Source organism: Ailuropoda melanoleuca, chromosome 5, assembly GCF_002007445.2.
Source record: "Ailuropoda melanoleuca isolate Jingjing chromosome 5, ASM200744v2, whole genome shotgun sequence".
In the NCBI taxonomy this organism is placed as follows: Eukaryota; Metazoa; Chordata; class Mammalia; order Carnivora; family Ursidae; genus Ailuropoda; species Ailuropoda melanoleuca.
In genome coordinates this window covers 67,522,259-67,538,775 of record NC_048222.1, presented here as the reverse complement: position 1 = coordinate 67,538,775, position 16,517 = coordinate 67,522,259, and the positions used below count along the sequence as shown (strand labels likewise).

The 16,517-nt window shown below is 38.7% G+C and overlaps 1 protein-coding gene across 5 annotated transcripts in view; it reads left to right on the top strand.

Moving 5' to 3' along the window:
* CDIN1 (CDAN1 interacting nuclease 1) overlaps positions 1-16,517 on the top strand; it is a 206,956-nt gene that overhangs the window by 80,248 nt on the left and 110,191 nt on the right. For all 5 annotated transcript variants that reach the window (XM_034661195.1, XM_002922968.4, XM_034661193.1 and 2 more), the window contains 2 exons: positions 11,518-11,597; positions 11,935-11,984. In XM_034661195.1, the coding sequence (XP_034517086.1) occupies positions 11,518-11,597; positions 11,935-11,984 (130 nt within the window). The remainder of the gene's footprint in view (positions 1-11,517; positions 11,598-11,934; positions 11,985-16,517) is intronic.

Genomic DNA, 16,517 nt, shown 5'->3' with positions numbered 1-16,517 from the left:
CAGTCCGTTAAGCGTCTGCCTTTGGCTCAGGTCAGGATCCCAGGGTCTTGCGATCCAGCCCCACATTGGGTTCCTTGCTCAGCAGGGAGTCTGCTTCTCCCTCTGCCTCTTCCCCACCACTTGTGCTCTCTCTCTCTCTCTCTCAAATAAATAAATAAATAAAATCTTTAAATTCCTCATGCCTTAATTTTTTCATTTCTAATGTGGGGATAGCCACCTTGTAGGTATATTCTGAGAATTCAATGAGTTAATATATGTGAAGAGTTTAGAATTGTTCCTAGCACATGGTAAGCACTCAGTAAATGTTAGCTATTGTTCCTTTTTAGAAGTGGAAAGTTGCTATAGGATAGACTGAGTGACCCCACCCCACCTTCCTGAATACTCAGCTGACTTTGTACAAATGTTAAACTAGTGTTTCTGAAATTTTGGAAATTTGGGTACGTTCATAGTTTTTCCCTATCTCCATTGTAGCACATGTACTAATAATAAATATACTATATTTGCTTGAAAAATTTTAAAGTATCATTTAATTAATTCTGTTTTAAAAAGGAAATTACAGTTCCACCTTACATGATAAACTAGAATTTCTTGCCATAAGTAGAAAGCACTTATAAAAATAATACATAAATGCTAAAGAAAAAAATGTTTTGTGTGCTTGGAAAGTCACTTCACATGCCTATGCCCAAGTTAAGCACTCTTCTCTTTGGGAGATGTGGCATTAGATGTTGTCAACATTTAAAGACCCATTGTGTCCTACGTCCTGTTAGTCTACATTTTCTGAAAACAATATATATTTATTTTTATTTTTTTTAAAAAGATGACTCATCTATAATGAGAAAAGTTCAAATTAAGTCAAATCCATTTGACTACCTAAAAATTGAGATGACAGTAGGGCTTGGATGGATTTTGAGTAGTTTATTAGTAATTCATTCAGCAATTTGTTGAGTAACTATTTTGTGCAGAGCAACCTTGAGGTGATAACAGAGAAATATGTCTGCTGGTAAGCTCCTTGCCAAATATCCTGATGCAGACACTGCCTTAGTCCTCCACGTGAACTGCTCTCAAAAGGGCTGATATCAGGGGCGCCTGGGTGGCGCAGCCGTTAAGTGTCTGCCTTCAGCTCAGGGCGTGATCCCAGGGTCTTGCGATCGAGCCCCATATCGGGCTCCTCCGCTGGGAGCCTGCTTCTTCCTCTCCCACTCCCCCTGCTTGTGTTCCCTCTCACTGGCTGTCTCTCTCTCTGTCAAATAAATAAATAAAAAAAATCTTAAAAAAAAAAAAAAAGAAACTCATTATGAAAAAAGGGGGGGTGATATCGCATTAACAGACATATAGTATACCTGTGGCATTAAAATTTCTTGGGGGAAATTGGGAAAAAATGTCTAAAAAAACTCCTTCAGTGGGCTATAATGACAGAAAAGGTTAAGCAAGATTTATATAGACCGAATAAACATAGAACCACTGAAAGGCGAGCTTGAAATCTGAAACCTTCTAGCTTCAGAACTGGTAATAAACTTAGAAGAATTATCTCTTATATTCTTGGGGTAACCACGGGGTGAGCCTAATCCCCCATGGAAAAGCCCCTAGATACTTAAAGGTAACATTGAGGAAATAGGACATCGTTTTTTCCATATTATGCTGAACATTCCTTTTTCCTCCAGGTCTTTTTTTTTGAGTAGGTCATGGTTTCACATCTTGGCGTCCTGCTCAATCTCCTGCCAACAGATGACAAAGTAATATTTAATCAAGTGCCAGATGACTGGTAGACACTATGAGTTCTCTCCCCAGTATGAGGGAGGGGAGAGCAAGTGGATTGGAAGCATAAGGGGAAACTCTGCTGGAGGAGATGAGACTTCAACTGGGCTTTGAAGTTTTGCCTGAGGGAAAGTTAAGAAAGAACATTCCAGATTTGGAGGATGGATTTGGGGGTGGCTGGGTAGGAGGGATGGGAGTAAGTGTACTCCTGGCATTAACCAGGTGCTTAATAAATATCTGCTGAGTGTCTGTGGAATAAGAGTTGGCGGTGTAGACTGGCTCTAGATCTACAAATTGCTGACACAGTCTGATCAGTGTGAATATTCATGCTTTGGAGACCTCTTCCTCTTGTCTTCACATAATACTTTTTTTCTTTGATGACTGTAGTCAAAGTTATTTCTTACACGATTATATACGAGTTAGAGAACAGAATTTAATTTGCTTCTATAAGATTCCCTGATGTTAAAAGATACTGCTTATTTAGATTGTCAAATGGGAGCAGACTGCTTTCGAGATCACTCCTGTGCAGTGGGATAGCTAGTGGGCTGCCTGGAATTTTTGAGAAATTGTTCCAACCGCAAAAGTAATAAGTTCCTGTAGGCCACGGGCAATATTGAAAATGTCCGGAAAAGACATCGGCAGGCCAGCTCCCATGGAGACGTAACTTGGGACCTTTCTGACCTTGAAGTCCAAAGGCCTTAAACCAGTGTTTGAAGAGCCGATTCAATTCTAGCAGGTATTTTAGGCTTAGCTGTTCTGGAGCTCAGCCTCCGCAGGAGCCACATGAAAAGGCAAGACACTTGGTGTCCTTTGGGAGCAGCTGCCTTCCCCCACCAGCTGTTCAACTGCATGGACTGTTTTTCCTTCCTGGAGGGAGAACTGGGTTCTAACACCACCGTCTGTCTGCGTATGTATTTCCTTCCAAATGGTCCCTCTCGTCTGTATCCCAATATCATCCATCTCTCACCTCATCCCTTTTTCTCTCCCGACTGCTGCCATCCAGTACACAGGCAGCCCCATGCTGGTTCACCTGCCGTGCTTAAACCTATTTGTGACCTTGGGTTAGGGGTCCCAACTAGATGTTTCAGCTCAGGTATAACCTAGTCAAAAGGCACTCTTTGCAGTGGGCAGGATTTCCAGCGACCTTAACAGCATAGAGGATTCAGCTGCTTATTTGCCCCAGTTCCTTTCAGCAGTTGCTGGCCACTTATTTGAGCTTGCACCAAGGAAAGGAAGAGTTATGAAACTGGGTGTGAGAGTTATTTGGGGGAATGTCTCCACTTGATTGCTGGTGCTTGAAGTAAGGGGGAAAAACCCTTGTATGGTTACAGACAAGATTTAAAATACAACCCCCGCTCCCCCGCCGTGGAGTGATAGCGCCGTAAGCTAATACTACACAAATGTGTGAAGGACTTCTCCCAGGTTCTTTCCGGAGATCAGATTGCATGACGCATTGTACCCTGACTGCCACAGAGGGCGTGGCTGGGTGGCAGGTAGGAAGGGAGAATCTGGCATTGTCACATTCCCTTCTGGCTGCCTCTCCAAGGCTGTGGCAATTACATACTTGGCAAGAACAGCCCCCTGACTTTATACATATCTCATGAAGTCTTTCTTCTTTTAAACTCTTGACAATAGAAGGTAATAAGTGATGTATGTGTGGATAATGCAGTTTCCGGGGGCGACATGCAAGCCACACTGTGATCTAAGGACAGCCAAAGCAACAAGGTAACAACTTCATCTGCCCCAGTCTGCAACAGCACGTTAAATGCTCTTCCTGGGTTATTTTATTTCGTCTTCACCACGGTCCTGAAAAATAAGCACCAGCGTTCTGCTCTTTTACAGACGAGGGGACTGAGGGTCACAGACATGAATTAGTTTGTCGAGATGACAGAGCTAGTGGGTTGGAAGAGCCAGGCCTCAAACCAAGTCTGCCTGATTCAGGCTCAGCTCATAACCACTGCTCCATGCTGCCTCTCCCTTTGAAAGTAATAGATGGCATAGTTCACCTTTCCTTTAGAAGGCATGTTTTCCTCTTTTGAGGAAGATGTAAATAAACATGGTCTTGTGTGACATCTAGGTCATAAGGAACTGTAAAGTACTGCCTGGTTCTTTGGGGTGTTTGCTCTTGGAACCCATGTCAAGGGGAAGTTCACACAGACCTTAGCGAGGCCCCCCTGGAGAGGAATCAAGGCCCTTCACCCACCGGTCCCGTTGAGGTGGAAGCAAGTGCAGGTGTGCCAGACACGTAAGTGAGTCATGATGAAAGTGAACCTTCTAGCACCCAGATCATCTGCTCCAGGTAATGTCACACAAAGACGAGCTATCTCCATTAACCTAGCCTAAACTGCCAAATCATGAGCGTGTTAAGAAATTATTGTTTAAAGCCTCCCCCTCCAAAAAAAAAGGGGGGAGGTTATATTTGAGAATCTAATGGAACTGATTCTCAAGCCCACAGAAACTTGTTAAGCTTGATTAGCACAGTGCTTTGGCCTGTGACGTGGCAGCAGTCTTTGGAGGAGTCAGGGTAGCAATTCATTTTGTAGCCACCAGTGACCCTTCTCCCTTTGGCTGGTCCAGCCAGACCCTGTGCCACAGAGAGGACTCTGGCCCATTTTATAACCCACCTGCTTTTTGGCCACCTGCCCTTCTCTCTTTTGTTTGTAGTTCCAGTTTCTTAGAAGGACCTTCTCTTTGTATATTTAAATAACTTGAACTCCACAAAATTTAACAAGGAAACAAGCTTTCCCTTGAACGTCTTACTAAAAAGTTTCCAAAAATTTCAGCAACGTAGCAGAATGAGCTTTTATTGATGGTCTGTATTTCCACGACAAAAACATGGACATGATAGAAAAAGTCTTTTAAAATACAAAACCAAGTTCAAACAAAAGGAATTGCATCTCTAGATGCAGGGAATGAAGAGAGAATGTATATTCAGATTGGTAAACAGGGGCTTTCACTTTGTAGGTCCACAAGAGTTGACAGTTTTAGATGTGGACATGAGGGGTTGGGGCTGGGATTTTTAACTCCCTGGAGGGAAAGATAGGCAACAAGGAGCTGGAAGCGAGCCTCCACATACAGCCCAAACCATGGGAAAAGGATTGGGGAAACTCCACTTGCCTGGAGAAAATGGCAAGGAAGCTTGCTTCCTATAGATGGTCTTGAGTCGTGGGGTATTTGGAGAAAGAAATTAGAAATAAGCCAGCACCATTTGTGGGTTTGGGTCCAAATTTGTGCTCTTATTTATACTGCAGGAAGCCCATGTTAAGAAATTAACAATAAAACTGGTCTCTGCAAAAATAAACACGAAACTACTCTGTCATGGTTATTTCCACAGTGCAGGTCAAACAGTTCTTGCTGAAATTAAGTTCACAGTAAAAATTTACAAACCAAGTGAGAAAACCACCATCAGAGGGAAGATAAGTATATAGGCAGGTAGGCAGATAGAGAAATTGCATACCATGAACTGGAAATAAGAAAATGAATATAATAGAAGTTAAGTCTATAAGATGATGTTTTAAAACATAAAAATTATATGAACTCATCTAATAAACTAAAATCTAACTAGATAAGTGAAAGAACAGAGTATAGTATGAGAAAAGAGCAGACAGATTTGGGAAAACAATAAAATTTAGAAATGATATAGTTATCATTAAGGTTAAAAGCTCATTAGATGAGGGCTGCTTGGGTCATGCAGTTGGTGGGGCGTCCAACTCTTGGTTTTGGCTCAGGTCGTGATCTCTGGGTTGTGGGATTGAGCCCCACTTCGAGTTCTACACTCAGCTCAGACTCTGCTTGAGATCCTCTCTCTTGCTCTCCCTCTGCCCCTCCCACTCATGCATGCGTGCTCTCTCACTCTGTCTCTCAAATAAGTAAATAAATCTTAAAAAAAAACTGATTAGATGAATGAAGTGTCAGAAGAATTAGATTAGAACAAAAGTTAGTGAACTTTAGGATGGCTCTAAGGAAAGCACCTTTAGTATATAACACAGGAGATGAATAGAGAAGAAATATAAACACTTTATAGGAGTAGGAGACATAGGGGATAGTAATAAGGCCAGAAGAGTGCCAGAAGAAGAGTGCCAGAAGAAGAGAATGGAGGCCAAAGCTATAGTGGCTCAAAACTTTTCAAACTGGCTAAAGGCATATATATGTAGGTTCATCAAACACAGCTAATTCCAAGCAGGCTAAATTAAAAGAGCCATACCCAGATACCCAGTGATGAAACTGTTGAATATTAAAGAAAAATTTAAAAGGAACCAGAGATAAAAGACAAATTATTTCTATAGGGATTATTATTAGACTGACAATAGAGTTCTTATCAATAACAGATGTCAAGAGACAGTGGAATATTATTTTCAAATGGTTGAAATAAAATGACTCTTCGCTTATAATTCTATACCCAGCTGTATTATCATTCAAAAGTGAGAACTAAGTTATTTTCAGGCAAGACAAGACTAAGAGATTTTACTACTCAGTGGTCTCATCTGAAAGAACTAGGTATTTTAATAACAAAGATAATGAATCTAAAAGCGAACAGAATTCAGAAAGCAGTACTGAAGGAGGAAATTGGCAAACATGTTCATAAATCTAAGTATTGAACATTTAAAAAAATAGAAACTATATTACAGTACTTGAGAACAGAACCAGTTGTGTGTGTGTGTGTATGTACATATGTATATGGAGAGAGAGAGAGATAAGGAATAGGCTCCCATGATCTAGAGGTTGAAAGTCCCAAGTGCTACAGCTGGCAAGCTGGAGAGAGAGAGATAAGGAATAGGCTCCCATGATCTAGAGGTTGAAAGTCCCAAGTGCTACAGCTGGCAAGCTGGAGACCCAGGAGAGCCAGTGGTGTAGGTCCAGTCCAAAGGCCCACAGACTTGAGATCCAGGAGGAGCCAATATTTTAGTTTGAGTCCAGAGGATGTCCCAGACAGATAAACTAGTCCTTTACCCAGTGTTTTATGTTCTAGTCAGACCTTCAACTGATTGAATAAGGCCCATCCACATTGGTGAGGGCAATCTGCTTTACTCCAATTCAAATGTCAATCTTATCCAGAAACACCCCCACAGACATAGCCAGAATAATGTTTGGTCAAAAGTCTGGGCACCCTGTGGCCCAGTCAAGTTGACATAAAATTAACCATCACAGAAACTAAGAAATTATGTTTACAAACAGGGTGGTTGAACAAAAATAATAGACAGAATAACATGGAGGCTGATGGAGAAGGGGGGGGCTTTCTGATTGGAGTGAGTGCATTCTAAATTCCTTATATAGCTGGCCCTTGAACAACATGGACCTAAACTGCATGGGTCTACTTATATGTGGATTTTTTTTAATACATACACATACAGTGCAGTACTATTTTTATAAACACAGTGCAGTATTTTCTCTTCCTTATGATTTTCTTAATAACCTTTTCTTTAGCTTTATTGTAAGAATATAGTATATAATACATATAACATATAAAATATGTGTTAATCGATTTTATGTTATCAGTAAGGCTTCCTGTCAACAGTAGGCTGTTAGTAGTTAAGTTTTAAGTGGTTAAGTTTTAAGTTTAAGTTTTAAGTAGTTAGGTTTATATGTGGGATTGTTGACCACCCAGGGGATTGGTGTCCCTAACCCCCATGTTATTAAGGGTCAACTGTGCTCAGAATTACAAAGGAGATATGATTAAATTAGGTATGGGTTCATTTAAAATTAATTAATTAAAAATTAATAAGACTATTGAAGATTTGGGGCATCTGGGTGGCTCAGTTGGTTGGGCATCCAACTCTTGATTTCAGCTCAGGTCATGATCTCAGGGTCATGAGATCAAGCTCTATGTCCGGCTCCATGCTCAGTGGGGTGTCTGCTTGAGATTCTCCCTCTCCTCTGCCCTTCTTCTCCTCTCTCTCTCTCTCTCTCTCTCTCTCTCTCTTTCTCTCTGTCAAATAAATAAATCTTAAAAAAAAAGAATATAGAAGATTTTAATAATACAATTAAAAATCTTGGCCTACTAGACATACCTGAACCCCATACCTTAAAAATAGGAGCTTTAGTATTTTTTAAGAGATGTAAAATATTTATATAAATTGATTGCCTATGAAAACACCGATGGAAGTCAAATAGAATACCCTCAAATTAATATAAGCATCACATACTTTGACCAATATGATCAAATTAAAAATTTGAAATAAGTTTTTAAATAATTTATGGATGAAAGATGAAATCATAATGGAAACTATAAAATACTTATAAATAAATGAGAACAACACTTGTGGCATGTAGCTAAAGCAGAATTTAGAGGAAAAATTATAGCCTTAAAAAGTATATGTTGAAATAAAAGATTGAAAATTTAAATAATAAAGATAGTAAGTTTGTAAAAGAATAATACAACAAACTCAAAGTGGAAAGCCAGAAATAAAGATGACGAAAGGATGAATTAAATGAAGTTGGAAGGAATGAAGCAGTAGAGAAAATCAACAAAACCAAAATCTAGTTCCTTAAAAATACTAGTAAAATGAACCAACCTCTAGCAAGACTGATAAATAAAAAAGTTTACACAAATTAATACTAGACTATTTAAAGTAAATTTAATTGAAGATACAGACATTAAGTCAGAGTGGCAGGGGCATGGATATTTATTATTTTAGCCTCTTGAAATATTTCACAGAAGCAGATCATAATCTTAGGCATTACGCCTTAGTCCGGACATCGCCTATTGCCTCTCTCCCATAGCATGCTTTAACAGGGACCAGTTCTCCCCTATCCTTGTGCACACAGCTCCAAGTGGTTCATGCATTCCTGCTTTGTACATGCTTGGTAGAAAGTTGACATTCCAGCAGTTGAAGCTGTGACAGAGGTAAACTCTGAAATCAAGAGGATGAATGCCTCTAGCAAAGGTTAGGGAGAACAAGTCTCCTGTCCACATGTGGTCAAAAAGGATGGATGCAGCTTGGCCATAGGTAGTAGCTGGCCAGGGGACATCTTGCTTATGAAGGGTACTGGCTTCCTTGAGCCCTTCTTATTCCTAGTCATCCCAAGATTGCCCAGCTGCCTTTCCTTACCTGATTGATACCGCTCATCCCTTTGGCAGCTCTTAGGTTCAGAATATGTGTGTAAAAGTAAGTTTGCATTCGTTTGGCTTGATCTTAGACACAGGCATACTTCTGTGAAGCCGAAGTCCTAAAATCTGCAAACAGAAGGCAGGCACATCCTGGGTAGCCAAGGCCTCAAATCCCTATATATTATCATTTTCTTGCTCTAAAAAATGGCAGGTTGAGGGGCACCTGGGTGGCTCGGAGCACCTGGGTGGCTCAGTCAGTTAAGCATCTGCCTTCGGCTCAGGTCATGATCCCAGGGTCCTGGAGTCGAGCCCTAGATCGGGCTCCCTGCTCAGCGGAAAGCCTGTTTCTCCCTCTCCCTCTGCCTGCCACTCCCCCTGCTGTGCTCTCTGTCAAATAAATAAAGAAAATCTTTAAAAAAATAAAACAAAAATAAATTAAAAATGGCAGGTTGCGAGAAAGGAAAAGATATATTGTTGAGTTTAAAATGAATGTGGATTGAATATATAGTTTTTACTCTTCAATTTAAAATGATTGACTTGCTCTCGCAAGCTTTCTCTGATTTGAATAGAGTTCTATTCAATATATTCAGAGTATTTTTTAAAAAGTGCGTTGGCTCTGATTCTTAATTCTGATAAGCACAATACTCGAAAATTTAAATTGTGAGGAAAATTAGGATGTCATTAGTTTATTTTTTCTGTAATATTTCCTTTTCTTCCCTCACAAAATAAGTGACCTCATCTTCTTATGTTCTAGAGTATTGTCCCTCCTCTATTTTAAAAAGAGCCTTTGGGTGAGGGGCATCTGTGTGACTCAGTCAGTTGAGCTTCTGCCTTCGGCTTAGGCCATGATCTCAGGGTCCTGGGATCGAGCCCAATCGCATCGGGCTCCCTGCTCAGTGGGGAGTCTGCTTCGCCCTCTCACTCTCCCTGTGTTCTCGCTCTCTCTCTCTCTCTCAAATATATGAAATAAAATCTTAAAAAAAAAAAAAAAGAGCCTGTCGTGGTGCCTGGCTGGCTTTGTAAAGTGTGCAGCTCTTGATCTCTGGGTCATGAATTTGAGCCTCACCCTGCGTGTAGAGATTACTTAAAATCTTTAAAAAAATAAAAAGTAAAAAAAGTGAAAAAAAGCCTTCAATCTGATTTGCAGTGAGTTATCATATAGTTTGGTTCTTACTATTACTTAAATGAAATCGACAACAAAATAGCTGTTGTAGCTCTTTTCTGAACAAACCCGTAAGAACCCCTTAAGGTAATCAGCTCAGATAATATTGTCATTTTCTACAGAAGAAGATAGTGAATCTGAAAGGTGCCATATTCCATAAATTTGCCCTGGTTGCAGAGCTGGTTGTAGAGAGAGGGCTGGATAGTGTTCCTCTCATGATGATGCTCTTTTTGGGATTCCAGATATGGCTTCTACACTTGCAGAACCAACTGAAGGTTACAGATAGCTAAGTCCATGAACGTGGCTATGTGCATGCAGAATAGGAAGCAGTCAAAGAATAGGAAATAACTAAAATAAGTGTACTGCATTATTTCTTTGTGGACTCATTACTGTGCTTAAGTGAAAAAGATGTAATTTCTCTATTTCTTTACAGTATTTACTAACATAACATTTATCATATCTGTCAGTGATCTTATGGTACTGAACTTGATAAGGAACATCATAATATAAAAAAAAACAAAACTGAAAGTCATCTCAACATGGATGATGTTGATTCGTGGTTTGTGTTCATTCTATTAACTAGATAATTATCCAATATGTACTTTAGTTTGCATTTGTGTGACTAAACCCTAAGCCATTTTGCTGAATGTTTGGGAATGAATCCGTTGGAGGACTTGGAAGAATTGTTTACTAGGCAGCACTAGATTTAGCTTTAGTTTAGAGACTTGCCTTCCTCCCGTGCAAAGGAAGAGGAGTTCTAGTCACCTTGGCTTCCACATGCCTACAGAAAACAGCAGGGCCAGGATCTCTTGTCTCCATGTGCTAAGTGTGTGATCTGATAGGGCCTTCTTCATGAGATGCCTCCCCTGGCCTCTTCTTCTATAGGTGTTCCTGGATAAGGTCAATTTAACTTATAATTGGCTATGAGGAGGCACATTTTGGGACAGAAATTCATATATAAATAAATAAATACATATTTTTTTTTCCTTCAGATTCCCTCAGTGGTTAGTCAACTTTACCTACTTTCCTCATCTGTGAAATGGATGCAGTGTTTTATGGCTGTTGATGAGAATTAATTTAGAAAGGTTTAGAATTCAGAGATGCTTTCTCGGCTAAAAGTTATTTTTATTGACATCATTCAAGTGTGACCTGCCTTCCCTAAGCTCTCCGTATACATATGCTTGGTTATAAAATACTTACTTGCAAAAGGTAAATATTTCTTTTCTGATTGTTCTTGCTGTGTTTTTTTTTTTTTTTTCCCCAAGCAGGCTTTAACAAAGCTAATTTATCTGCAAGGAGACATATGCTTTAGGTCCGTACTTGTTAATGTACCTTAGAAAAATTGGGTCATCTTCAAATCTGGCGGTGTAGCTTATACACTTGGCAAAATGGTCTAATTAAAAGCTTCTCTTAGATTATAAAAAAGGAAAAAAATTATTAGTATCAGTAATGTTTTCGTTTTCATGGTTTGTGTACATACAGGTATATGTCACTCCTCATGCTGCACTCAAAGTATGTTGACTGTTAACAGTTCATCTCTTTTCTTCTACAGCCTCCAAGTCTGTTATAAATAGTATGCTACGGGACCCTTCTCAGATTCCAGATGGAGTTCTAGCAAATCAGGTCTATCAGGTATTAATCACAGCTGTCTATTTTCAGTGGCAGTGCTATCTGCCTAGCAGAGTAAAGGATTTTAAACCTCATTTAATTACTGTCATCATAAACTATCACTGAGGTCAGGGTGCACCATAAATGGCAATGCAATATTTGCAAGAAGAGCATTTCACTTTTTAATAGCTTGCTTTTATAGTGAATAAAAAGCATGTGATTTTTGTTTTCTGTGATTAAATCTTAACAGCCTTTTGATAGTTTTTTTTTTTTTAAGAAAAGTAATTACTGCTTTTAGGATACTAGTTAACAGTAACAGTTTTTGTAGTCACCCCAGACCCCTTCTCTGTTTTGTCCTCAGTGCATCGTGAACGACTGCTGTTATGGACCACTGGTGGACTGCATCAAACAGTATCCTTTCCCATAAAATTTTAGGTGCACAATTGACGAGCTCAGACTCAGTGGAGGAGATGTGTCTAGCTGTAACCTGACATAAAGTTCTGCTTCACAAAACACATTTCATACTCTTCTTCTTTACATTCAATCAGCTGGAGGGTCACTGCAGACCATCCTTTTCTCCAGCTTAAGGAAAATCAGATGGGCCACGGGAGGCTGTCAGTTCGGCAGTTACACTCACAGGCTTAGCGCAAACTGCTGGGTTTCCGAGAGTTTAAAGGCACAGAGTCATGGGGCACGTAACTTACTGTCTGGGAATGTAGCTCACCAATCTAATGAACATTTTAAAAAATAGAACAAATTTCTATTTAAGATGAGCCAAATTCAGTTGCGTTTCCTAGAATGAATTTGGAGCCTGGAGTTCAAGGATGACGTGATTAAAATGCCGCGCAGGCCATCACATCTGAAAGGGTCGTAGACTCTTGTTGCTTAAATGCTGATTACAATCTGAACCGTCATTTGGATCCCTAATAAACCATTTTAGAGAAACCAAGCTAATTTTTCCCTCTGGACTGAACTTGTGCAGTCGGTCTTCATTAAAGGCATTGAGATGACTAAAGAGTTAATGCTTCCTTCTTGAAACGGGATGCGAGCAGACAGTCGCTGCTTCATGAAGGAGGCTGTTCCTCAGCCATACGTTTAGTTGCATTGTGGCAATACTAAGAATTTTGATAATCCTAGGTGAAAAATGCTATTTAAAGAGTCCATAACTAGTAATTTTTTAAATGAAAATTATCTTCCACCTGAGTCCATGGGCCTCGCATTTCTTCATACTGAACAGCCTTCCAAATGCGGGTTTTGTGAGTGTGGGCAGCACAGCGCCCAGTCAAGACTCAGTGCTACCAGTCAGGACGCTTTCTGTTGAAAGCCTTTTTTGTTGAAAGTCAAGTGTTTATGTGTGTGTGTGTGTGTGTGTTTATCCCACCTTGTTTTCACAAAGGCTTAGAGTCTGTAAAATTTTTGTAAGGAAACTCACTCATTTTTCTTTTTATAAAGTTAACCTTTGAAAAATAATCTCTTAACAGAGCCCTCTTGTAAGAATATTCAACTACCTAAGTTATAGCTTTTTATATATTTATTCTTCAAGTCTGTTCCCCCTGATGTAGTTTAAATTAATAAAAATCACAGCACTGTCATAAGCTTGCCTTTTTGTTAGACCAAAGTGGAACCATACTTCTATTTTCAGTATAAAATTAATGATAGCATTAGAAATTGTAGGAGTGCCAACCTCATGTTGCTTCAGTGATAAAGTTTAGCACATTTGTATAACAACTAACACCATCTCAGAGTATCTGGGGCAGAATTACACGTTAATTTCAAAGCACATAAAATAGTTAAAAATCAATTTAAAGTTAAGGTTTTAAAAGCATAATGTCTTTTGAAGGATTGCATATTGATTTTAAATATAACTATCTAATTATATATGCATGGACTAAAGTATGAAGTCAACTGCTTTATAAATGCCAGGAGGCTATTTTTCAGTAATAGTTGAGATGCTTACGGGAAACTAGATTGCTGTATTGCTGGCTAAGAAAATGGCTTGTGAGGTTATTTACAAGTTGCCCCATGGTCACTGCCATACATCAATAATAGGTATTATTATAGACAAAGTCTAAGTGTTTTCTGCTTATAGAGCATTATAAATTCTGTTCGGAGTATTTTCTTTACATTTTTGCGATCATTCACTTTCCTTTTTTTGGCTGTGCTATTGCCAATAGAATTTAATGTAGTACATGATTTCAATTGATAAAGATAATGATGTATGTCTATAAATTGCATTCACTGACTAGATTATAATTTTGCAGTTCCATTATGCCTATTGCCAGTAAAATTACTGTTTTTATAAGCTTTCTGTTCTAGACCTTGTATTTTATATATGTTTATATCAAGCAAAGAATAATCAAGAAGTATGTCTTTCCCAAATTTCAGATCGGTGATTGCTTTTACCATGCAAAATAGAACAAGCTGGGAAATTTATAGAGAATTGATTTTATTTTTGCACTGAGGTAGTAGCAGTTTCATATAATGTAAATATACTTGCATAGATGTTTCCTAGACGGGTTCACAGGAATTACTTTATTTCACACTGAATAAAAATTAGTAGTTTTCCGTGTGAGTGAAAATGCTATTTGTATGTTATTCTGATAATTTAGTAATGTTTACATTGCTTACTGTCGATAAATTACATCATTTTGTAAGAAAGAAAGTACACATTTAGTAAATAGAATAGGTGCAAAATCTTTTTACTCCATTATGAAAATGTTACATGTAGACATTTGTGTAAGTAGAATAAAGGAAATTGGTCGTTTACAAATAAGACACCACGAAAAGCACAGTAGCAAAGAGTATATAAATTGTCATTGTGCTTTCTTTTTCTTTCGGTGTCTAAGATGTTTTTTTCCTGAATAGCCACGTCCATCCACACCTGTCCTGCCACAAATATAGTCACTGACACAAAAAGTGTGAGAAACCAGCCACCTCAACTTTCCAAAGTGTGACTTCAGGACACAGCTATTACACAAAGACCGATACAGAGAAGCAGCAAGGAATGATAATGATGCAGGAAGCTTAAAATGCTGTGGGTTTCATTTCTGTACCATCAGTAACCTCAGTTTCATGATTCAACATTTTAGATGTAAATAATTCACAACAATAAAAGTGAGAGCGCATTTATGTGGATTAGAAGTAAATAATTTAGTTCTAACATGTGGGATGTCCCTAATGATGAGAGACCATTGAGAGGTGTTCATCAGATGTCTCCAGCAGACTCCGCAAATGTATGAAATTTTGTGATTTAAAAATTTTTGTTCCTTCATTCTGTTTCCAATTACAAATTAAATAAGTACAGCCATGTGCATGGTGGAGGGAGGGGACAACAGAAGGAAAAATACGATGATGAAGATTTGGGGCTCATTTTGACAGTGGACATGAGTGGCTACGTCTCTCGAATTATGATTTAAATGATATTCACCTGTATGTGTTGATAAAGGGCAGATAATTCTCTAGGAATTTTTTTTAACAAATAATGCATACATTTTATTTCACTTAAATTGCACTCTTGCAGTGCATGATCAGAATCAGAACGTCTCTGTTAAGCTAAGGAGTGATACAGCCAGGTTGACATTATCCAGTGGAGAATTAGATAATAAATACCAAATGTTTTTGACAGAATCAAAGTACCAGAATAGGATAATGCTCCTTTTCAGATTTTGTACAATCTCTTCCTTTTGGAAAATAGAGCAGAATTCCAAGTCCTATTCCTAATTTAATGATTTACCAGCCATGGGACCTTCAACAAGCTTCTCAGCCTTCTTGAACTTTGCTTTCCATAATTATAAAAATGGCACTAATAATAGCACCTATTCATGTGGTGGCAGTGAAGGTTAAATAAGATGATACCCCAAGTGGAAATGCAAATCAAAACTACGATGAGATATCATTTCACATCTGTCGGAATGTGAAATCAACAAGACAAGGAACAAGTGTTGGTGAGGATGTGCCCTGTTGATGGGAATGCAAACTGGTGCAGCCATGGTGGAAGACAGTATGGAGGTTTCTCAAAAAGTCAAAAAGAGAACTACCCTATGGTCCAGTGATCACACTATTGGGTATTTACCCCCAATATACAAAAACACGAATTCAAAGGATACATGCACCTGTATGTTTATGTAGCATTATTTACAATAGTCGAGATGTGGAAGCAGCCCAAATGTCCATTGATAGATGGAGGAATAAGATGTGGTGTATGTACACACACATACACACACAATGGAATATTATTCAGCCATAAATAGGATGAAATCTTGCCATTTGCAATGATATGGATGGATCTAAAGAGTATAGTGCTAAGTGAAATAAGCCAAAGACAAATAGCATATTTCATTCATATATGGAATTTAAGAAATAAAAGAGCAAAGGAAAAAAGAAGACAAACCAAGAAACAGACTCTTAACTATAGAGAACAAACTGATGGTTACCAGAAGGAAGGTGGGTGGGAGGACGAATGAAATAAGTGATGGGCATCATGGAGGGCACTGGTGATGACCACTGGGTGATATACGGAAGTGTTGAATCACTATATTGTACACCTGAAAGTAATATAACACTAAGTATTTTAACTGTACTGGAAATAAAATTCTTTAAAAAATTGAAAATTAAAAGAAATGCTAGGCTGGAATGGTAGCAGAGGAAGTTAAAAATTTGGTGAATATTATATTTAGTTGTAAGTTGACACCAGCAAGAGTTGGCGAGTTTTGTATCGAGAGGAGTGTGGGAGAAAGGTAGAAATAGAGGACTCCTGCGTTCTGGTTTGAACCGCGTGGAGCTGTCAGTAACTAAGATGGTAAAGAAACAAATGGCGTACGCATATGTCAGCAGCTGAACGTAATGAATCTGAAACTGTAACAATAAAATAACCAAAGTTTTTGAGGACTTACCAAAAAAAAAAAAAGTGATACCCCAAGTGTTTAACACCAAGGCTTAGGGTTG